This window comes from Lynx rufus, unplaced genomic scaffold (assembly GCF_022079265.1).
Source record: "Lynx rufus isolate CCGP_SWC_20201006 ecotype Redwood Valley unplaced genomic scaffold, mLynRuf1.p SCAF_8, whole genome shotgun sequence".
Taxonomy (NCBI): Eukaryota; Metazoa; Chordata; class Mammalia; order Carnivora; family Felidae; genus Lynx; species Lynx rufus.
This window is the reverse complement of record NW_025814896.1, coordinates 117,436,735-117,460,470: the sequence shown is the minus strand read 5'-3', so window position 1 is coordinate 117,460,470 and position 23,736 is coordinate 117,436,735. Positions and strand designations below refer to the sequence as shown.

General features: G+C 50.1%; 1 protein-coding gene across 1 annotated transcript in view; it reads right to left on the bottom strand.

Annotated features, from left to right (window-relative positions):
• Positions 1 to 23,736, bottom strand: part of ALK (ALK receptor tyrosine kinase) — a 674,721-nt gene that overhangs the window by 11,964 nt on the left and 639,021 nt on the right. Inside the window, exons 16-26 of the mRNA XM_047068721.1 lie at positions 22,507 to 22,689; positions 21,238 to 21,336; positions 20,570 to 20,722; positions 19,408 to 19,512; positions 17,356 to 17,542; positions 16,560 to 16,650; positions 16,363 to 16,427; positions 14,506 to 14,635; positions 8,853 to 8,950; positions 5,130 to 5,222; positions 2,648 to 2,749 (exon numbers count right to left, since the gene is read on the bottom strand). Coding sequence (XP_046924677.1) covers positions 2,648 to 2,749; positions 5,130 to 5,222; positions 8,853 to 8,950; positions 14,506 to 14,635; positions 16,363 to 16,427; positions 16,560 to 16,650; positions 17,356 to 17,542; positions 19,408 to 19,512; positions 20,570 to 20,722; positions 21,238 to 21,336; positions 22,507 to 22,689 — 1,306 coding nt within the window. The remainder of the gene's footprint in view (positions 1 to 2,647; positions 2,750 to 5,129; positions 5,223 to 8,852; positions 8,951 to 14,505; positions 14,636 to 16,362; positions 16,428 to 16,559; positions 16,651 to 17,355; positions 17,543 to 19,407; positions 19,513 to 20,569; positions 20,723 to 21,237; positions 21,337 to 22,506; positions 22,690 to 23,736) is intronic.

Here is a 23,736-nt window from a genome sequence, read left to right as displayed (position 1 = left end):
GCAGAGCCACGCCCCCTCTGGAGGCTCCAGGGGAGAATCTGTTCCTTGCCTCTTCTGGCTTCTGGAGGCTGTCGGAATTCTTTGACTTGTGGTCACATATCTTCCACCTCTATCTGTGCTCACATTGCCTCCTCCTCTCTGTGTGTGGCATCTCCCTCTGCTTGCCTCTTATGAGGACCCTTGTGATGGCATTTAGGGTCCACCCACATAATCCAGGATGACTGTCCCACCTCAAGATCCTCAATCAATCACGTCTGCAAAGGCTCTTTTTTCCTTACATGGGTATCAATTACAGGTTTCTGGGATGAGGGCCATTGGATCACCATTGTTTAGACTATTGCCACTTGGAGCACCTGGAATTTCTCTCTTCATTGGTCAGCTCCTCCAATGAGGAACCCTTTGGTCAACTCCTACCTTCTGCCATGTTCCTGTCACTGAGGGGAAGAGGGGTGCATACATTTATCTTATTTTATTTTTAAATTTTTTAACGTTTATTTATTTTTGAGAGAGAGAGAGACAGAGCATGAATGGGGGCAGGGGGCAGAGAGAGAGGGACACACAGAATCTGAAGCAGGCTTCAGGCTCTGAGCTGTCAGCACAGAGCCCAACATGGGGCTCGAACTCATGAACTGCAAGATCATGACCTGAGCCGAAGTTGGACACTTAACGAACTGAGCCACCCAGGCGCCCCCCTATTTTTTTTAATTTTAGAGGTAGAGAGAGCACAAGTCAGGGAGTGGGGGGGAGAGAGAGAGAGAGAGAGAGAGAGAATCTTAAGCAGGCTCCATGCTTAGTGCAGAGTCCAACGTGGGATTAAGCTGAGCCACCCAGGCACCCCAAGGGGACATACATTTTTAAGTAAGTAGACTTAATAAACTTAAGTAGGTAGACTTAAGTATATATATGTATATATACATACATACCTATAAACAGGGATATATATATTCCTGTTTATAGTAGAGAATTCATCCTCAGTGATGTCCAATGTCCCTAAGACCAGAAAAACTTTAATTCAATCTCTTTACAGAAGGAACCCCCGGTCTTGTGTTATGGTAGGGGAGAGATAGGCGGTGAGGGAATGGGCCACGACTCTGGTTACTTTTTAAATATATCTGTCACTGATTTTCTTACCTGCTGCACCTCTACTTCCAGGGGTGCCTGACACCTTTACTTTCTGGGCCTTTCTTGGGCTCTTGGGCAGAGCGAACCAGGTTGCTTCTGGACCTAGTTATCAACTTTCTGGTGTCCTAAGTAAGGTACCACTTGTCCATAAACTTCCCAGTTTCCAAAATATTGTCATTGTTGTCATTTTTATCCTTGGGGATTTTTATACAACTAAAAAGACTCCCTTTAATGGTGTGTGTGTGTGTGTGTGTGTGTGTGTGTATTTTGGCAGGGAGCACAGATTTAATCCTCCATTTAAAATTATGTGTTGCTCTTATAAACCTTGTGTAAAAAAGTACAGAGATTTCCTAAAGAATTAAAAAAAGAGCTACCTTAATATCCAGCTATCCCAGTTCAGTCGGTTAAGTGTCTGACTCTTGATTTTGGCTCAGGTCATGATCTCACTGTTTGTGAGATCAAGCCCCATGTCAGGCTGTGCACTGACAGTGTAGAGTCTGCTTGGAATTCTCTCTCTCCCTCTCTCTGTACCTCCCTCTCCCCTTCCCCCCCCCCCCCAAAATAAATAAATAAAGTTTAAGAGAAAGAAGAAACAAAAAGAAAGATCCAGCTGTCCCACTTCTGGGTATATAGCCAATGGAAATAAAATCAGTGTATCAAAGAGATATCTGCACTCTTAAGTTCACTGCAGCATTATTCATAATAGCCAAGATGTGCAAACAACCTAAATATCCATTGACAGATGAATGGTAAGGAAAATGTGGCATGTTTATATACAATGGAATATTATTCAGCCTTAACAAAGAAAATCCTGCCATTTGTGACATCATAGATAAACCTGTAGAACCTGATGTTAAGTCAAATGAGCCTGACACAGAAAGACACATACCGCATGATCTCACTTAAAAGTGGGACCATAGATGCAGAGGGTAGATGGTTGCCAGAGGTAGGAGGAAGGAGGAAATGGGAGATGTTGGTCAGGAGCACAAAGTTTCAGTTATGCAGGATGAAAAAGTTCTGGAGATCTAATGTACAGTGTTTTTCAAACGTATTTTTAACTGCAAAAGGGGTCTCAACACCACTGTAACCTGCAGCACTTTTGTGCTGATAATTATTTTCTTTTATCCTTCTGTTAATGGGGAGGATTTCACTGATCAATTTTTCTGATGTTAACTCAATGTCACGTTCCTGAAAGAAACCCAACTTCATAGGTATGTGGAAAAAACAAATCACATGTGCCTCTCACTGTGTAGTCCCCAGCCAGTGGCATCAGCATTACCTGGAAACTTGGTAGGAATGCAAATTCTCAGTGATCCATAAGATTTCAGGGTAGGGAGAGTAATCTGTGCTCTACCAGCCTTTCTGACGATTCTGATACATGCCAACATTTGACAGCCCCTGTTGTAGAGGTGTGTTGACTCGTCTCCTCTCCCCCTTCCCCGTGAGAGCTTGGGATCCTGTGGCCCAAGAGTGCTACCAGTAAGGCCCACAGTGAGACCCACAGGAGGGCAACAGAAAGACTCACCACGTGTCTGTTTTAGAAGTAAATATTCCTTCCATGAAGGCTTCTGGAGGCATCCATTTGACCGGCAGCATCGCACAGCCTCCCTTTCGGTAGTAGCTCGCTCTGTGGGGGAGAAGAGGAAACCCAGACTTGGTTCTGGAGGTGTCCCTGAGTGGCCAGGCAACAACAAGCTGTAGCCATCACAGCATTGAAACTAACGAGGCCTTCCTGCGGTTCAGGAGGCGAGCAGGGGAACACAGATCGTTTAAAATTAAGTTAAGAACTTTGGTGTCATTTAATAGGAGGCAGCTCGCTGGAGGCATGAAAGCGAAGATCTATGCAATGACTAAAATATCCAGTAGCAGATGGTTAGATTTCCCCGATGGGTTTTGTGGATTATAACTCACAATGAATCACAGTACTCCAGCCTTGTAAGTACAGCCTGCTTCCTGATGGTCTGCAGTAATCGGAGACCCAGCCTGGGGGAGCTGAGAGCAGGGCCTGTGTCGTGTTCACTTTGGATCCTCCCTGACGCTCATGCAGCATTTAGTTTCAATATGGGTGCTCAACAGAGGGTCTAGGCAGCTGGAGGGAAGCTGCCTCCCACAGCACCCTCGGCAGGAGAGCACAGGGCTGGGGGTGGAGCTGGCTTCAAAGGCGTGAGTTAGTTGATTGGTTTTTATCATGAGCTGCGTTAATGACCGTCACTGACAAAGACTGATCAATTACCTCATACCTTTGGAGGCAGCTCCCCTCTAGCTGCTTAGATTAATTACTTCAATAAACATGTCCAGTGGTCTCCCCTTACGCATGGGGGACATACTCTAAGACCCCCAGTGGATGCCTGAAACCACAGATAGTACCTAACCTTATATATACCACGTTTTTTCTTATATATATGTACCTATGATAAAGTTCAATTTATAAATCAGGCACAGTGAGAGATGAACAACAATAACTAATAACAAAATGGAATAATTACAACAGCATGCCATAATAAAAGTTAGGTGAATGGGGGGGTCTCTCTGTCTCTCTCAAAACATCTTACTGTACTGTACTCACCCTACTTCTTGTGATGATGTGAGATGATAAAAGGCCTACGTGGTGCGATGAAGTGAGGTGAGTGACACAGGCATTGTGACGTAAAGTTAGGCTATTAGTAACCTTCTGGTGGTGTGTCGGGAGGAGGGTCATCTGCCTCCAGACCACACAGGGGACCGCAAGTAACTGAAACTGGGGAAAGAGAAACCGCAGATAAGGGGGGATTCCTGTACTATTTACTCTGCCATGTGCTGAAGACAGAAGTCATAGTCCGTCTCGTCCAAGGGTACGGTTTAGTGGAAGAAACAGACACATAGACAACTGCGGTGTAGACAATGCATATGAGGATGTAAGTGTGCATGTAGCTCAGTGCCACAGGGGCAGGGGCAAGGCACAGGAAGTTTCCTAGCGGGGCTGATGGGAACAGCGGGGCTGTGGGCAAGTTGGGGTGGTGAAGCCTGGCGCCAGGGAGCTGTCAGAGCTGGTGGGGATGGAGAGGAGGCGCCCATCACCGATGGGCTCGCTAAGTCATGCTGCGACACTGGTATCTGAAACCATGGGCTTTCTGGGCATTCTGAGAAAGGAGGCGAAGGGATGCTGAGACTCTGAGAGCTGGGAGAAGAGAGAGTGAAGCACCCAGTCCTCCCTGCACTTCTCTCCTGCAGGAAAGGGGTGGCATCAGCATTCCCACCCGTGTTGATGATTATCAGTTCTACGGGGGCCTGCGGGGGCGGGGTGGGGAGGCCCTTACTCTCCCAAGAGTGAAAACTCTAAGTGACCATCTCTCCTCACTCTTCCCCTGGGTCAGGGAGGGCGTCATTAGTGACCATGCGAAGGAGTGACTTTCTCAGCTCACCGAGCAAGTCCCGGTTGTAAATAATCAGACAGAAGTGAACCTGGGGGTTGGGAAGAGAAGAGTAAGGTAAAGTATAATTGAAGATTTTTGTTTAATTACAAAAATTATTTTATTTTTTTTTAATGTACCCTTGAGAATATGGCAGGGATAAAGAAATGAAGCTAAATTAGGCACCCTCCCGTGGCTCCTAGAGCGGGTGGAGAAGACCAGTGAGCTTGCCCGTTATGTTGTCAGTTCTGGGGTGCTCCTGCCTGGGGTGATGGAAGCCAAGTCCATTTGGAATTCCCTGCTAGTAAGGAAAGGGGTTAAGTAAAAGTTTATTGAGAACGTTTTCCATATCAAGTATGCAGGTTATTCTGTGTCTGAGAACATCCTGGGATTAATGAGAGTTGGAACCAGAAAGAATGTGGTGTCAGTGACTGCAGTCAGAGATCCTAGAATTAGACCGCCAGGCATGGGCCCTAATTAAGATTTCGTATGTCCTGGACAGGGACTCAAGGAAATGTTAGGTGGCCAGTTGACAGGGTACCAGCGCAAGCACAAGCAGCGACGTCCCATCCTCTTGAGGGGATGGGGCTTGGATGGGTGACAGCAATCCTTGCTCACCTGTAGATGTCTCGGGCCATTCCAAAGTCTCCGATCTTGGCCACTCGGCCAGGGCCTGGACACGTCAAGAGGCAGTTCCTGGCAGCAATGTCCCTGGGAAGAAAAATGAAGGAGAAAATGCACTTCCGAATTTATTTCTGGGAAGATAAACGTGATATCCATCACAAGGACTTCCACCTGCAATCTGAGTTCAAATAGTTCCCTCTCTGCCCTGTATTTCCTTTGCTACTTCTACCTCAGTATGAAAGAAATAGCTGTACCAATTCCACCCTCAGAACTACCAGGGAAATGGAAACGGAACAGGGGAGATGATTGAAAATGTCTAATGGGAGAATAATAATGAAAGTAACGATAATAGGAACTAGAATTTATTGGCCTCTTGCTCTGTACCAAGCATTGTTCTAAGTGCTTCATGGGTAATTATCACAACAACCCAATAAGATACAGTGTGCTATTATTGTTCTCATTTGGGTAAAAAATGTAAGCTAAAAGAAAATAATAGAGGGACGTAAGAAATGCCATTTGGCCTTAGGCTATTGTTTTGTACAGATTGCTGTTGGAGTCTGCCAGTTGTCTCAAGGATTGTGCTGGGACAGCAGGACTTCCATGACACCAAATTCAAGCAGGTCAAGGTATTCCTAAGTAATTCTAGTTTTCTTTTCTTTCTTTCTTTTTTTTTTTTTTAAGAAGCTACTATTGTTCTCACATCCATGATTGTCACTAAAGCCTTTGCTAAGCTGTGTGCATCACAGCTCTGTGGCTGAAGAATCTTTTCTTTCAAGTTATAAAGTTATCATGTCTTCTTTGCTGTTGTATACCAGATGGCCTGCTTTCCTGTGGCATGCCTATAAGGCATGATCAAAGCTTTCCAAGGCTCATCAGCATCTACTTGCTGACTGCTTACCCATTCTTGACGTGAGCATGGGAATGAAGGATGCATCCAGAAGAAGTCTGGGATGGGCCTCTCATAATATTAAAGTCCCGGACAGAAAAAAAAAAAAAGAGTACTTCTCAGGCAGTACAGGTAGTGCTTCCATAATTTCAACTGGTTTCCCAAAGGTCCTGATCTTTGGTTGAGAAATAAGGACGTGGAAAATAAACAGGACCAGGACTGGGGGTCATCAGGACACTTAAGATACCAGAACAATGGGTTGGAGTGGGAGATGGATGTTGTTAATGCCACTGACCTGATGCCGAAGGTTTAAGTTGAATTTCGAGGAGCAATAGTGCATCAAATGCCCTAATAAAACTATAAAAGCATAACATATATGACATCAAAAAGAAGAAAAATAGTAGGATATATAGCCATTGCTTCTCAAGAAAAATAGACTGAAGTAGAACAGGAACAATATTTATATCTCCAGGAAGGTCTTTACGCTGATGTGCGTGAAATGGTTGCTTAAAAAAGTGATTTTGAATTTCACGGCAAGAAAGTGAATGTGATATCATAGAACATGCCATGAATTGGTAGAGTGACCCATAATTCTTGAAATGGCAATAAACCATGTCCACAGGAAACAGGTCTAGTAGAAGAATGGGAGCGTGAGAATCTGGGGGAAGGAGTTCCTCTCTGAATGCAGAAGGTGTGCATGCATGGGAGCCTGTGAACCTTGAGGCAGATGTCGGTGGAGGAGAGAGGATAAGAGGTCACACTGCTGTAGGAGTGTGCCACAGAGCCCATAGCCAGCGAGGAAGTACAAAAGACGCCTTCCTAATGCCAGTTACCCCAGAAGAAAAACTTTGATCGAGATGGACAATTTCTATTAGAAGTTGCCTTTTGCTTATAAAGCAGACCATCTGATACATTCCTGATTTGATCTTTGACAATTCCATTTCTCAAAAACGGTAAGAGCAGCAACAAACTATTACCCTGGGATCTAATTCTGACCTTTGGTAACTATTTACAGATGTGGAAGTGGTAGGACTCTTGGGAGAATGTGGTCCTGTTATCTTACTATCTATAATGACAGAGTGCTGGATATAGTCGAAATATATCACAGCTTGAGGAAAGCAGATTTCAAAACGTCAGGGGAAAGAAGGATGTGATCTCTAAGCCAGAGAATCTGGATACTGGGTGAATGACACGGGGTGGAGATGAAAAAGCAGAAATGATCTCAGTGAGAAGGGAAGGCAGGTATCCGCAGTCACCAAGGTGACTGCAGAGCTTACTGTCCGATGAGTCCAGACTTAGAGAACACAGACAACAGGTGGAAAGATGGCTCTAGCTAGGGATGAATTCTAAAAAGAGTATGACCTTGTCTTGTCTGAATAGCAATAAAGTCCAGAACTGAGATTTATGGAAAGTTCTGGGCACAATGAAAAGGGCAAGACTGCCCTGCACTTTGAAGCAAAGGGTGTAGCTTTGGAGGGAACACGAAGGATTGGTCCCAGCCCCTTTTTCACTCCTGTTATTTCTATCAAGCACAAATCCTGCAAGTTGGACAGAGTTAGAATTAAGATGAAGATCTGAAGACAAAAATGATGGAGGGACAGTAAAAGGATAAGCTGGTATGAGCATTTATTGCCTTGTTTTAGGAATGACTTTGGGAGCCTGGGCGAGCACATTTCTTGATCTTTAATGTCTCCATTTTTATTAGGGCAAAAAGCAGGGCTTGCTATCTGCCTACTTGCTTTTCCATTTCTGAACTCATACAGCTTCTCGCATTTCCTGCTTTGTACTTTACGTATTAACTATTACACACAGGTGTTATACTCTTTGAAGACATGGGTTAAAAAGTGATTGATAGTTCACCAGGTGGATATTTACCAGTCGAGAAGTGTATCATTGGGAGGAGCTTTGCAAAGAGCCTAACAATCTATTTGACTTTTCAGATTTCACAATCAAGGTGTCAGCTGGGAAAGTCATCAACATCGCCTGGAAAGAAATATGTAGACTCTATCATGTCTATAGCACTACATGTGGATTTGATGTCCCAGTCAAACACGATTTAAACGTAAGGGTCATAGACAGTAGATGAAATGAACTATGGAGGCAAAGAAAAGAAACATTATGCTTCATTTCAGAATAAGTATTTTAGAAAAAGTTTAGGTATCCAACAGACATTAATTGTGCCCCACGATATACCAGGGCTATGAAGATGAATAAAACAGGGTCCTTGCCCTTGAGCTACCGATAGTCAAATATGTGAAACTATGAACTCCTTTAACTTCCCTTAAAGAGGTAGGTTTTCTAGATGGGGGACACACTAATGTGATAGAGGGCTGCGAGATACAGACAGGAGTCCTCGCAGGAGGTCAAGGACTGCTCAGCTAGGTCTCCAGTGCTGGTGTGGATATTTTATGATACCTATTTTACATATGGGGCAGATGAAGCCCTGAGAGAGTAAGTAGTTGTCTTAAAGACAAGTGAGGCTGGGGCACCTGGGTGGCTCAGTTGGTTGAGTGCCCGACTCTTGATTTCTGCTGGGGTCACGATCCCATGGTTCATGGGTTCGAGCCCTGCATAGGGCTGTGTGTTGACAGCACGGAGCCTGCTTGGGATTCTCTCCCTCTCTCTGCCCCCTCACACACTCTCTTTCTCTCAAAATCAATAAATAAACTTTAAAAAAATGTTTAAAAAAAAAAAGACGATTCTGAGTCATCTGAACAAGTCTGGAGAGACACCCACCACTCTACTCTGAAGTGGGGGATCTGGGCCCTTGAGACACGTAGGGAAGCATACGGAAAGAAGGCAGAGGGAAGACCAAGGTCACTTTGACTCACCGGTGGATGAAATGATTTTCCTCCAAATACTGACAGCCACAGGCGATGTCCCGAGCCACGTGCAGAAGGTCCAGCATGGCCAGGGAGGAGGGCTGGTTCTGTGGGGAGACAGAAGCGATCCACTGCCAAGAGATTCGTGGGGAGAGAAGATCTGAAATAGGGGCTTCAGGTGCTGGCAAGGAGCAAAGACGGACACGCTGCCCAGCTGGGTCTCAGCCTGGCCGCACATCAGAAATCACCTGGCGGCTTTAAACAAACACAGATGCTGGGGCCTCACCCCAGAACAATGAATCAGCCTCCCTGGGTGGGTGTAGCGTTTTCAGCCTTCACAGCACCCCCTCCACCCAGGTCAGTGCAGTGCACCACCAGGGCTGAGCGCCCTCAGCTGCAGCAGCCCAGCATGGGGCGGGTTCCCCTGTTCATGTAGTCTGCAAACTCTTCCACCTCAATCTTCACCCACCTTCGCGTCCCCCCAGCTTATAAACAAACCTGTGAGGAAATCAAGGGAGCTGATGTTTTTAAAATTCTCTATTGAAATGTTTAAAAGTATTAAAAAAAATTAATCTTCTCCCCGAAGATCTGGACCTAAAGTGGATTGAAAAGGACAAGCTTGCAGGAAATGCTGGGCAGTTGAAGGGCGATCTCAAGCTCTTTGGTATGGAGTCTTTTGTGCACAAAGAGACGTCATCCCACCCCCGGGGGTGAGCTTGTCTCCGCTTCCCGGACAGCCTTGCTGAGCACCCAGAAGTCTTTTCTGAAGGTCGAATTCCCATCATGGTGTCTCTTTTAATTCCTAAATCCACGAAGTCTGCAGCAGCATGTTGTCATGCAGTGTCACATTCACTTTGCTATTCTGTTTATTCGACCATGTCCCCAAGTAAACTTTGAGGGCCCCAAGACAGGGATTTCAGCGTCCACTTCTACGGTACGCAGCACGATGCTCGGGACACCGCAGTGGCTCGAGGAATATTGGGGGGGTAGGTTGGCCGATCACAGCGGTCTATGATTTACCCAGATGCTGGCTGGGATTTTCTTTGCCACAGATCAGGGCCTCCACAGGACTCCTTGGAGCAATAGTATGGGTCTAGGGGAGGCAGGGAGGGGTCGTGCTTCTCTAGGGCATGCTTCAATTCTGGGGGAGACAGCAGGGAGGGGAATACCCTCTGCCCATGGCACATCAGGCAATGCCTTACGTGCAATACAGCAAGTCCACGCACTTGACGCCCTTTGACGCAACATCCTGTGTGGTGGTAGGCAAGAGAGGGTATCTCCGTATTAAAGAGGAGAAGGCTGAGAGCTCAGAGAGGCTAAGTGACTTACTCCAGGTCACACAGCCAATAGGAAGGAGCCAAAACTGCCCTGAGCTGGGCTTTGAGGATCTGGGTTGGGGGAGACAGGATTCCAGGAGCATGTGTCAGGGAAGGGATGGAGTGTGCATGGACACAGTGCAGAGTACCCAACTGAACCAGAATACAGCACACAAATGCAGTGAGCAACTTATTTCAGTTGAGCTGAACTGGGCTTCATCCCTGCTTGTGCCCTACTGGCTGTGTGACCTGGGACTAATTGCTTTGTCTGTCTCAAAGCCAGTGTTCCTGTCTGAGAAAGAGGCATGACACTATCACCTTCACTAGATGGTAATAAGAACCCACAGCAAGAGGCACAGAGTGAATCCCTCATAAAGGCATCTGCAATTATGGTGGGGTTACTACACAGAGGGGACTGGGGGTCTCGGGAAATGGTCCTTGTGTTTGGCTTCTCTTAGGGGCCTTGTTAGGACCAGAACTACTGGGCACTGTGAGAGAGACAGTCCCCATTTTCTGGGGGAAAAAAGTAATATATTTCCAAGGGAACTATTAATCCATTTTGCTGCAGTATTAGAAATATCTTCTTTCTCTTCAGGAAAATGTTCTGTTCCTATAAAAGAGGACCGGTCATAGCTTCCCCCAAGTCTCTTTGTGTCTTAGCCCCCATCACTCAGGATGCCAGGACCATTGATGTCTTAAATGCCTGGCAGGCTGCAGGGACTAAATCTTCCCAGGCTTTAACCCATGGGCCAGGTTTATCTGAACTCCCTGTCTTGGCTGCTCAGAGCAAATTAACTGCTCCACTAATCAGTCTGCACAGAAGCAGATAGTTGGCAACCTACGTGTGTGTGTGTGTGTGTGTGTGTGTGTGTGTGTGTGTGTGTGTCGGGGGGAATTGGGGGGAGGTGTAGATGTTGTGTCAAAACTGATAATGAAACTAGCAATGCAGAGCGTAGCTGGGATGTCCAATGGCATTTGTATCTATCCTGGACAAAGAAGGAGTTGGAATCAGGCTTTTGTTTTTGTTGTTGTTGTTTTCACGGATTCACTGATGTGGCCAACTCTTCACTGGCACCTGCTTGCCCCTTCAAGCATTTTGGAGCCAGCAGCGGTATGGCAACACCAGAGCCAAAGATTTACACCTGGACACTAGCCCAAAGCAGAGGTTCTCACCTGTGTTCTGTGACCTCCGGGAGCCAAGGGGAGGCTGTGTTCTGTGAGGTTCTCACCTGTGTTCTGTGACCTCCGGGAGCCTCCTCCCGTGTACTGAGCATATTCTCTAGAGCCATTACCAGAGGCATCGCCATGTTCCGGACAGGCACAGACACTATTGTGGTTACTGGACTGCCACCTTTAATTGAGAGATTACTGAATCCTTAATGGCTTCTCTTGTTATTGATTAAATCAATGGATACCAAAGGACAGCTATTAGCCCATATCTGGCATATATTAAACTCTCAATAAATATTTGTTGAATAAAGATTGGTCCTGTAAAATTATTTTGACATTAAACAGGGTCTTTCCTTCTTGAGAAGGTGGAGTCCTGGGACCAAATGAGGTTTTCATCTGTACCCATGCATTCTGTTTCCATGACAGACATGGTTGTTTCCAGGGTATCCTTTCTGTCCTACTGTGTCTGTACATCTGTTCCATCACTTCATGTCCATCTGAAGCTGGAGTCCCTCGGGCCATCTCTGAGGTGCTTCAATCCTAAGAGTCTATGGAACTGCTGAACCCCAGGGATGGCAGGAAGACAGGACCAAGACCTTGTCTGATTCTGGATGCCCGGCCAAGCGCCTCAAATGGCAGGTCATCGGGTAAGCCCCGATAGTCTCGGGGGTTGAAACAAATGAATCAGGTGTAACTCAGGCCTTTGAATCCAGCAAGTGTGGCAACTCAACCCACCATCTTTCGGGGTGTGTATTTCTCCAGCTGTGATGCTCATTAGCCAATCCTTCCCTTCTTCGTCATGTACAGGGCTTACTGATATTTGGCCCCCTCTGTCCACTACAACGCATGTTCCTTTCTCACAGTCAACCTGATCCTTACTCTGCTCAGTTGGATTTTGTGGCTCTGAGAATCCGTAACAATGCCCAGCAAATCTCCCCAACCCCTAGGAAGCTGCTGCCAGGAACACATGAGCATGGGCTCACCCTGGAGGGCTCTAGCCCAACATTTAAATCACCTCTTGTGGGCAGGCATCTCAGGAGGGACCAGCTCGCCTGGGATGGGTGGGTGTGTATGAAGGTGAGGAGCAGGATGATTGGGGTGCTTCAAAGGCTTGGGGGCATGGCTGCCAAGGAGAGCCACATGAAGGAAGAGTGGGGTCAAGAGTTAAAAGAGTGGATTTGGTGAGTGGGACCCTGACCCTCAGAAGCAGCTCTCCCAACTAGAGTCGACCCTCTTCTGGCTTTGGGCATCCCTTGGCAGTGCCTGCAGTTAGAGGTCACAACTTGGCACCAGGTTCCTTCCTCTGAGCTTCCTTGGGGGTAGGAAGCATTGGGAGGTGCCCATGAACTACACCTTTGCTCTTTGGTACGATATTCAAATCATCATTACCATCAAAAGAGAGACAGATGCCTTTGCCTGCAAGAGACACAGAAGCTCCCCATCCCTGACGTCCTTGGGCTTGCCAAGTGATGGGGTCCCAGATCCCTTTTACAAGGACATCTGTCCTTTGCATGCACAATACCTCCTTCTCCTCAAGCCTCAGGAATGTCCAGTAGGAAAATCAGAACTAAGCCTCTTTCCAGAGCATGATGTTTTGTGGCCCTATTGACCTCTGCCAAAAGCACTGCTGAGAATCTCAGAGCACAGGACTTGAAGGCTCTGCCTTCCTGAGTGGTGGTGGAAAGCCTTTGAGGCTGATGTCCAGACCCTGGCACAGACGTCTGCATAGCTGGGGGTATTGGCTGTCAACGACCTGAGCTCATTTTGGCTCCATGGCTTCCCAAAGAGGAGCACTGAGATAAATGGCATAATAGGCTGGAGAGAGCACTGAATGGGGAGCCAGTCACAAGTCCTGAGTTCTAGTCTCAACTCTTCCACTTCCTGTGTGGCCTCAGCAAGTCACATAGCTTCTGTGAGCCAGTTTTCTCATCTGTAAAATTAAGCTGAGATCTACACCATCTACTTCATAGGGTTTTTTTTTTTTTTTAGAAACGTGGCAACTATGAGGAAGATGAAGACAGTGCTGATGAGGATTATTATGAGATGGGGGTTGGTCTCCCCCCCCCCCTTTCTCCCACTAGGTCTGCTGCGCACATTCATCTTTTCAGGGAGTTAGACCCGATTCTTCTTAGATGCCGAGACAGGTCACCCAGAGGCTTACAGGAACGGTATGGGGAGGCTGCCAGGGCAAAGGTTTTCTAGATGCAGCCTGACTGTCGGTGGGGGTTAGAGCAGGTGTGAACTTGCAAGGTTTCCGCCTCCAGTTTGAGTACCTGAGAACACAGTGTTCAGTTCTGGGCTTTTCGTAGCAAGGTGGCTGTCGTCTTTTTCTGCTTTCCTGGGGGTGGGGAGGATACAAGTCTTCCCTGTGGTCTTCATGGTCCAGCGGCAACTTGAGGAAGCTGGGTCCTAACTCAGGGGTCTGGTCTGCTCCAGTTCCTGGTGCTCAGGGCCTCCTGAAGGCCCTGGCAGGGACAGGAGTGGGCAGCTGGACTCTGAGTGTGCCCAGTGTGCTACACCTTCTAATTTAGAACCCACCTCTGAGATGTTCTAGTCCAGCCCTTGGATTTCACCCTGCAGATACTGAGGTTAGGGGGTTCACAGTCCGAAGCCACATCGCTGTCTAATGGCCAAGCGGGGCTAGGATATGGCATTCCTGGGGTCCATCTAGGTTTCTTCACCTACAAGCTCCAGCCACTTAATCATGACACACATGCAGAACCTTCATAAATATTTCACAATATACTTTATAAGTATTTTATTTTGACAGTAAAACTACAAGGTCAGGATGTCCCCACTTAAGCGATGAGGATAGTGGGATTCAGAATGAGTAGATGTAGAATGATCTGCCCCAAATCAGTTGAGTTAACGACATGGCTGGCATGAAAGTCCCCCTCTGTGCTTGTCCCTGGTTTGGTTTTCCAGAGTCAACAGGTCACAAAATGGATTCAGGCTAGAGGACCCATTGCACAAGCCTTGCGCAAGCTCCCCAGGGGTGGCCTCGGCCATCGTCCACATTTTGTCCAATCTCTCCTGGCCATTCCCCCAGATCCAAGCCCAGAGGCCAACTCCCTTGGTCCCACTGAGTATGTTGCTTCTCAGGCTGTCCACTCCTGCTGTTTCCACCCTCTGCTCCATTCCCTGGTACAACCACTAAAAGACCAGTTCTCACTCACCGGGCGAGGACGGGTCTCCCGGAGGAAGGACTTGAGGTCTCCTCCCGCCATGAGCTCCAGCAGGATAAATCGGGGCAGGGCTTGCAGACTCACCCCAATACAGCGCACGATGTTCTGGTGGTTGAATTTGCTGCAGAGCAGAGGGGGGGGGGGTAACCAAATTTAACGGAGCTGAGTCTGGGAAAATCTTAAGTGGGAAAAGCAGGATACAAAGTCATGTTTTCAGCAGCTGCATTATGTGAGTGCATTCTGTAAATGTGGGTAGCATGAGCCGAGCTGGGGAGAATGTCACCCTTGAGCAGGTGGAAGAACCAGGGAGCGGGCGGGGCGGGAGTTCAGTCCGCATGGGAGTGTTGGGTTGGAGGCTGGAGAGGTGCTCAGGAAGGAAGTAGGGTGGGTGGGGGAACAAGGGAGCAGCCAGTGTCTTGGACATTGGTGCATGGGCTGCTCGCTAGGATTCACGTGTGAGTTCTTCGAGAAAGCCCTAGGCAGAGAAGCTGAAGAAGCTGCTTCCTCCAGGGACTGAGCGAGCCCTGCCACGTGACCGCATGTGAAGGAGAGTGAGGAGGAAGGCCACGTGCATCCCCCTTGGGTGCTCATGGGGAGGTGCTAAGTCTGGCCAAGAGGTCCCAAGATTTGGGTTTTCTTTCTTTCTTTTTTAAATTTATTTATGAAAAAAATTTTTTAAATGTTTTATTTATTTTTGAGAGAAAGAGAGAGAGAGAGAGTGCAAGCAGGGGAGGGACACAGAGAAAGGGAAACACAGAATCTGAAGTTGGCTTCAGGCTCTGAGCTGTCAGCACAGAGACCGACGTCGGGCTCAGATCCACGAACCGCGAGATCATGACCTGAGCCGAAATCAGAAGCTTAACCGACTGAGCCACCCAGGTGCCCCTGGGTTTTCTTGTTAATGTGGTCCTGTTAGGACACATGGGGCCGTGGGGCTGGTGAACCCCGCGTGGGAACTGCACGCAGAGCTGAAGCACACACCCGCTGTACACTGAAATATAGCAGTGATGGGTTTTCAGCAACAGTGAGATGGAATGATTTGGGTCCCCTTCCATATAATCTTATACTCTCCAAGCTATATTCAATAATCATGGATTGCATGTGTAATCACAAAGTATGCTAGTTTTTAAGCAAGGTGCTGAGCCTGCTCGTGGCGTCCTCCTGTGGCTTCAGGCACACCACGGGCGCATCGCATACTGCCCTGGCCTTGTTCCCCTACCACTTTCGCCCAGGGGGGGCCCCAGGTCACCCCAATGTGTCAGGATGTTTGAGGCTCTCCAGTGTAACAGGAGGCCATGAGCGCGGCCAGATCTCAAGGTCAAACACCTGCATCCTTGTTAAAGGCCATCTTCTGTCAGAACGCATGCCCTCTGGAGCGCTGGGCACTTAGATTCCCAGTGAGGGGCCCCAGAGCCACATGTTGAAGGGTGCAAGCCCGGTGTGCAACAGGGTGTGGTGGCCTCCCTCATGTTAGGGACGCACTTCCTTTACATGAGATCTAAGAGCTGGGATTGGTGAAGGGCCTTGTGGAAGGCTTACTTGCAGGGAAAATGTATCTTCCGCTGTCAAAAACTAGCATGCTCTATTAAGAAAAAGGGGGAAAAACCCAACAGATGACACAGGGGTGCTAGGTGAAGGCAGAGGGATATCTATTGAATTATTAGGCCACAGAGGTTTTTTTTTCCTCAGACAACCACCTGGGGCTATTCGCTCTGGTAAGATGTGCCAAGAATTTTAGGGAGTCCCCTGGTGGGGAGGAAGGGGATGCTGGAGGACAGTGCTGTTTCCCTTGGAGACAGTTAGACAGGAACGTCTAACAGGGATGGGGGCGTCTCTCTGTGGCTTTACCTGATAATCAAGGCTTCCATGAGGAAATCCAGTTCATCCTGTTCAGAACACACCTCAGGCAGCGTCTGGACACAGAAGGGGAGGGTGGAAAGGGGGAGAAGGCTGTGAGCAGCAGGGGTGAGAGGCTGTCAGGCGAGAGCTGAGGCCCACAGAGACTGCTGGTCAAGGTCAGGCCCGTGATGGAGCCTGCCTCTTACCTTTACAGCTACTTGCAGGGGGCTTGGGTCACTGGGCACTCCAGACACCTGACCTTCATACACCTCCCCAAACGCACCATGGCCCAGACCCCTGTGCAAAGGAAAAGGCAAGATGAGGCAGGGGGGTGGGTCATGAGAAAGAGGCACACAAGGGGCAGGGGTCACGTACACGCTTAAGAGTAACACCCTCGACCTGGCTTTGCCGTACTATCCCAGGCCTCCTACTGCTTTATCTGAAAAGTGGCAAGAAAGGTTCCAATAGGATTCAGAACACTGGTTGAATATCCATTCACTCAATGAAGACTGAGTTTTTGATATTTGCCAGTGTCATAAAAGTGACTAAGACATGCCCTGCCTGGGGAGAGGCTCCTGATCCCTGGGGAGGGACAGGTCACGGGCAGACACTCCCGTAAAGTGAGCTCAGTGAATGATGGAGGAAGGCATGGAGTGCTCTGGAAGCTCAGAGGAGGGGCACGGTGCTCCCCTAGAGGAGGGAGAGACCCAGAAGGCTCGGGAAGGAGCGCTTCAGTGGATTCTGAGGAACGCCCTGATTCCCTCCTGTCTTGTCTTCTTCTCATTGTACAAATGCCATGAATGTATAGGATGTTAAGCAATTAAATACCTCCTCAAATGGCCCTAAACATTAACCCTTCTCCCTCTGGGAGGGCTGGAAATGCCCCGAGGGGTTGCTTTGCTGGCCTCTTGTGCCTAGAAAGATCCGTGGTGCAGGGATGACATCCAGCCCCCTAGAACTCCCCCACCCCACCACCCCAGAGGACAGTGGTGGGGCACTCACCGGATGAGGGTGATGTTCTTCCGAGGCACCTCCTTCAGGTCACTGATGGAGGAGGTCTTGCCGGCAAAGCAGTAGTTGGGGTTGTAGTCAGTCATGATGGTCGAGGTGCAAAGCTTGCTTAGCTTGTACTCAGGGCTCTGAAGCTCCATCTGCATGGCTCGCAGCTCCTGGTGCTTCCGGCGGTACACTACAGACAGACGAAGGTCAGCTGCAACGTGGCCTGGACCAGGCAGCCTGGCCCTTGAAGCCTAGCTCAGGCCACCTCCTCCAGGAAGCCTTCCTGGATCTCCATCTCCTCCTCTGGGACCTAAACATTTCCATCGCACTTAGTAACACTAACAAAATGATTATGGATATGAAAGCGTCCCTTAACTGACAGGTCACTTAAAGTTAGTGTAAAGTTTGAAATCATATAAAGGGGAAAGGTTTTAATGTGTCACGCAGGGGCAGAAACCCATTCGTTGGAGGTCCTCTAAGAAGCAGACCCAAGGTGGGATTAAACATGCAAGGATTTCATCAGGGGAAATGGTTGAGAGGAAGAGGGGAGGGAAGGCTGAGAGAGCCATCAGGCACTGACCCCAAGTGTGGGAGCTTGAGGGAAGGGTGAGTAAAGACCTGGACAGCTACACAGTCTAAAGAGGTTTCAGCAAGACTGCTGAAAGGTCTGGAGCCAAAGTCAGCCATCAGAGGGGTCCTGTGTCTCCCAGGAATGGGCCTGCCTTAGAATCTCTGCTAAGCCCTGTCGTTGGGTGGGAAAAACATGGCAGTGGAGTTGAGAGTGCATCTGGGTCTCTTGATCACTTATGCTTCCCGTAGTTGGAAACTGCCCAGCCACGGGGAGAACTGCCACAGAGTGAGGAGGTTTCTCACTGGTGCCTGAGGACCTGCATTCTAATTCCACCTTTATCACTTACAAGCTGAACAACAGTGTGAGGTCATGTGACCTCTCTGGACCTCAGCCCCCTTCTCTGTCAGCAGAGACAGTAACTCCTGCCTGTCCCCTACGCTCCCCACCCCCCAGCCCCTCGGGAGGTCATAATGAAGTGAATTCACCAACAAAAAATGGTTTTGAAAAATTTTAAAGAGCTCTACCAGTGCACGTGATCATTACCCCTGCTATTGCTATATGTGAGAACATCCTGTAGGGCAAAGTTCACTGGAGGTGGAACGAAACTGAGATGCCCAGGGTGGATTCTGTTTCTAAAGCTCGGCCCCATCAGTTACGGGCCAGGGCAAGTGGGTCAGCGGCTGTGTGCTCAGTCCCCTCCTCTATGAAATGCACCAACCGTGATCGTAGGCTTAAGTGAGGATTGGGTGAACTAAAATGTGTAAATCGCCTGGCACGTAGGACGTGTACAACAAGTGTTAGCTCTCCTTATCCTGTCCCTTTGAAGGATGGCATCATTTGGGAATAACACACGTTGCCATCTCCCTGACCACCCCCAACCCCCACCGCCCACTGTGAAGGGTCTAAAAGTGTTGCCTGTGCGGATCTTCCCCCTCTGCCTTCCTTTGTGTACCTATCCACCTGCCCTGGGCATTGCCAGAGTAAGAACCTGGCTGGACCGTGCTGAGCCCTCTGAGACCTGCCTTTCAGCTCACCTTGGCTCACAGGCGTAACAGAAACACTTAGCAACTTTGCATTGTCTGCTTGAGATGGGGAATGGTGGGGCTGGTGGTGGTCCCTGGGGAGTGAGCCAAGCCACGTGTCCACTGAAGCCCATGTCTGATGACAGCTGAAAATGAACTCTGGGGTTGGGGGTGAGCTTTGGCTACTGTGTCCCCTCTGCAGAGTGCCTCCCCACCTCTCCTAGAGCAGCCAGGAGGCCTTACAGGGGGTTGAGGTGTGGCATCAGCAGTTCCTCTGGGGAGCCAGGGGGCTGGGAGAGGGGGCTTCGGTTTTTGGCCTGGCCTGGGCTGCTCTAATCACCACCCACCCAGAGTGATACCTTGGCATCCATGGCAAAGCCTGAAATGCTGTCCTGTTCTGCCAGATCTGCCTTCCTGCCACCTCCCACCCCCTTGGAAGCCCCGGGACTCTGGCACACTCACCAATCATGATGCCGGAGAAAGCCAAGACCAGGGCTGCCACAAGGGCTGAGGTCACGACAGAGAGGACCAGCGAGAGCGGCAGGTGGGGCTCAGGTGTGGGGGACACTGCAAGACAGGATCCCATGGGGCACCAGTGACAATGCTGATTGTCCTATGAGCTAGCTCCAAGAGAGAAATGCCCTCCCCAGCCAGGACAAGTGCCACCTGCTCCTCCTCCACCTTGGGGGCCTTTGTTTGCAGAGAGTGGGGGCAGGAAGTGGGGTCAATCTGGTTTACAACTTTCAACAGTAGCTTTTGGTTGGAGGGAACATGTGACAGGGATAAATATCAAATTCTGGACATCGATCCTAAGCATCAACTGCACAAGGACAGGATGAGGGTGGGAAGGTGAGCCAATAGTGGCTGTAGAGGACATTCAGAGGACTTAGGGGACCACAGACTCGGTATGACCCAGGAACTGAGGGTGACCGTCAGTAACACTTGGAGGCTCAATCACTGCCTGTAGTTCCGCAAGCACTGGGCCCTGAGTGCAGAAGCGGGGTCCGGGTGCACACTGGCACAGACCACTCTGGGACATCCTGCCTGGTCCTGGGCACTACATCTCAAAAGGACATTGGTATCGGAACGCCTGCAGACACGGGACACAGGATGGGGAGGAGACAAAACTGTTCTGTGTGAACTGAGGGAAACAAATGGGTTGTTTCACCTGGAGGTTTGCAGGAGGAGGACAGAGCCCTGTCTTCAAACGCCTGCAGCACCTGAAAGGCTTTGCGAGTAGTAAACCTCAGGGTGGAAATTGAAAGGAACAGGGTCTGACTTTGGAACTCTGGAAGGGACAGCGTGCCCTGGGGGTGTCGATGGCCCAGGCACTGGGGGTGTTCCAGTGGAGACAAGATGGCCCCTTGGTGAGTACGTGAGGGCCCACACCCTGGGATAGGGGTGTCACTAGATGTGTTGGGGCTCCTTCATCAGCCACGACCTGCCTTTCACACACAGGTCCCTTTGCCCAGTCCTTAGAGCACCCGTGTTGGGGCAGGCAGATGGGGGTCAGAAAGCCAACAAGTCTACATCTGAGGTGTTCCAGAATCATGGAGACCAGCAGTAGCCGCCATGGGCTCACAGTCTGGGCCCTTCTCTGTCACCTCCTTCAACTCCCTCTTACCAATGCAGGAGACGCCATCCTCAGCCAGCACTGTCCCATGGTCACAGAAGCAGATGACCTTGTGGCTCTCGGGGTCCATGTGGCACTCATCTACCTCACAGTGGCTGCAGTTTAGGTAATGCTTAATATTCACTTCCCCATGGCCCTCCATCACTGGTGACAAGAAGGGAGGATCAGCCTCAGGTGGAGGCAGCAAAGACCACACTGCACCCCGTTCCCGGCCTCGGTGTTTTATCTCCAGCTGGTCAGTGCTGGTTCTCTGGTCCCTGTCCCTATGTCCCACTGATGCCAATGAAGCACCACTGTGTATAGGAAAGTCCCTGATGCATCTGATGGAGCTCAGAGGACACGTGGCTGCGTTTTTGTAGGCAGATGGGAAGGTCCAAGTGCATGACCCTCAGGTTGGCTGGCACAGGTAAGGGGACTATCACTGCTGCATTTTCTAGGTCCCACCTGCCTGGAAGCCAGTCTTCCACCTCCAAGTGCATATCGGGCCACACATCCTGACTTCCAGAAAAACTTGCTGAGATGAGTGTTAGGAAGACTTGCCTGTAAGGGACCCACAATCATGCCTTTGTACGTTGGCCTCATGCCAGTAGCCCTGAGGTTTTATCTGGTGGAAGAACTGGCCCGAGGAGGTCGGTTCTGCCTCCTGGCAGAGGGGATACCTTTTAAAGCTGGGGTGTACAGGATGCCCAGTGGACTGATGAAGGAAACCCCGTCCTCCCCGTCCATCTCGGGGTCATTGTTTGAGGCCGCGTTGCCGCCTGTGCCAAATCAGAGAAGAGTTTAACGCAGAGAGGCTCGGGCCCAAGTCTCAACACATCTGCACATCAGCGGGGCATGCATGGGCCTCGGGGTGGTGAGGGGCCTAGGGGCGGGGCGGTGGGGAGGGAAGGGAGGCCCGGGGCACAGGGGCTGTGCTTGGGGTTTGGCTCAGGTAGATGCTGCGTGTGAGGACCACTTTCCCTCCAGGTCCAGGCCAGCTCCCACCAGGGCGTCCCCACCCCTGCACGGGGCTGCTAGGAAGCAGTTCATGTGAACAGGAGTCAGAAGAGGTCTAGTGTCCCCAGGCTGGATTAGACCCTTGGCACCTCTTCCAGGACTGGCCAGGGCAGTGGCACTGAGGGGTTGCTCTCCAGTCCCATCGTGTAAGGGGTGGACATGGGGGGATGGGCCCCTGTGCCGTTAGGCTCCTGTCCCTCCTTTCAGCTGGGCTGGGTCATCTTTGGGCTCCCCCCTCAGGCTCCTCCCACCCACCCAGAGTTTGGGAAAGAAGAGCATCTGGTTAACACGAGCATCTTACACACAGCGTGAAGCAAAACAGACAGAACATCACAGCATATGCATGCATTGTGTCCTAATCTGTGGGGAGGGTGGAGCTGCTATCTCCCAGCCTCTCGGCTTCAGAAGGCTATTCTGCTCTGCTCTGAAGCTCGGAGGAGAGCTGGGGCCATTGGCCGGCTGCTGGCTGAAGGGTTTGGGCTGGTGCTGCCCATCAGCATGGAGAGGGGTTCTGGAAGCTGGTGGGCTGGGGCAGGGAAGGGAAGACTCAGGCCAGGCCATCCAAAGGGAGGCACGGGGCTGGGGAGTCTGGCCTCCAAGGTTCTCGTGCCAGCACGACCTGGGGGTGGCTCAGAGAACAGCCCGGGGAAATCAAAGCCCCTTTAGCATTGGCTTTGGGGGAGGGGGGGCCTCAAGAACACATAAGATCTTGAAGCTGTTGCTACTGAAGCCTCGAGGCAGGATGCTGGCTCGGAAGGCAACACCCTGCCTCTGGCTGGTCCTGTGGGGCTGAGAGGTAGGCGTGCACAGTGACATCACAGTCCACAGGTGAGGTGGGCCGAGGGAGGGGCAGGTGAGGGCGAGGGAGAGGACAGGGAGTACCTAGGACTAAGAGGGGAGGGAGTGACACCTTGAACACGAATCATCTTTACCTATATATCCTCCGCCTCCTCCACCTGAGGAGCACCCCCCTCCACCCCCTCCGAAACCCCCTCTTGTCTCCCACCCCCACTTCTTCATGGCCTGGGGGCAGGAATGTCCTCCGGTTGCACCCTCCAGCAAAGATTTTCCAGACCAGAGCAAGGAAGTGTTATCATTCCAGCCACCTCCACCACCTGCAGGAGACACGGAGAAAACCCCAAGTGAGGATGCTGGCCAGGTGAGGTCAGCCGCTGGATCTGGCAGAGGAAGCAGGATGCAGTATGCTCTGAGGATGCCTGCTCCCGCCCCAGGGCCTGTGGGGCCTGGGGGCTTCAGAATCCACAGCTGGAAAAACAGGAGCCATGCCCTTTGCCCTAGTGAGACCTGCTTTGGCCACAGACATACATATCCAGATGGGACCACGCCTCACACCCCTGCTTCCCATCAGGCCTTTGGATTAAAAGTTGGGGAGTGTGCTTTGTTAGGGATGGGGGAGGGGGGGACAGGTAGCATGACAACTAAACCCACTCCTCTGCCTTTTTTCCATGCCCCCAACCCCTGAAGTGCTGGGACTTTGTTTCATTAGTGCTTCCCATCCAACAAGAACCGGGACCCACCGGTCCTTGGGCAGCCAACTGTCAGAGCCCCGCTGGGGTCACCGCAGTGAAGTTCTTTTGCAGGAACCCTGGATTAGGCCAGACAAACCAATGGGCTTTATTGCTTCCTGGACAAGAACTTCTCTATTCTGAGCCTCAGTTTCCTCACCTGTGACTTGGGGATAATAAGACTTGCCTCATTGGGTTGATGTTTGGACCAAAGAAGACAACGAGTGTGCAAAATGCTTCAGAAACCACGACGTGTAGGGATCGTTGGGCATGAGGTGAACACGTGTGTGCACAGGGCCTCACGCTCTGAAGCTTAGGAAAGGTGATGGGCTTGTGGGGGGTTGTGGGGGGGGAGGAGTTGGGGGAAGGGATGGGCAGTACCCTTGGGAAGACAGCTACCATTGGAGCGGGCTTCCTAAGGCCTGGGGGCTACTTTGAACTCTTGCAAAGGAAATGCTATTTACAGAACTGAGGTTGAATGCAATTTTATCTTAAGGCCACAGGCTGATTACAATCAATCTCTTCTGCTGGCCCCTGAGATTCCGGGACCCCCATTCTCTCCCCTTATGTTGTTTTGTATGATATTTCAACAGGCACTCTACTCCAAAAGACCCCAAAGTCCTTTCTGTTCCAGCA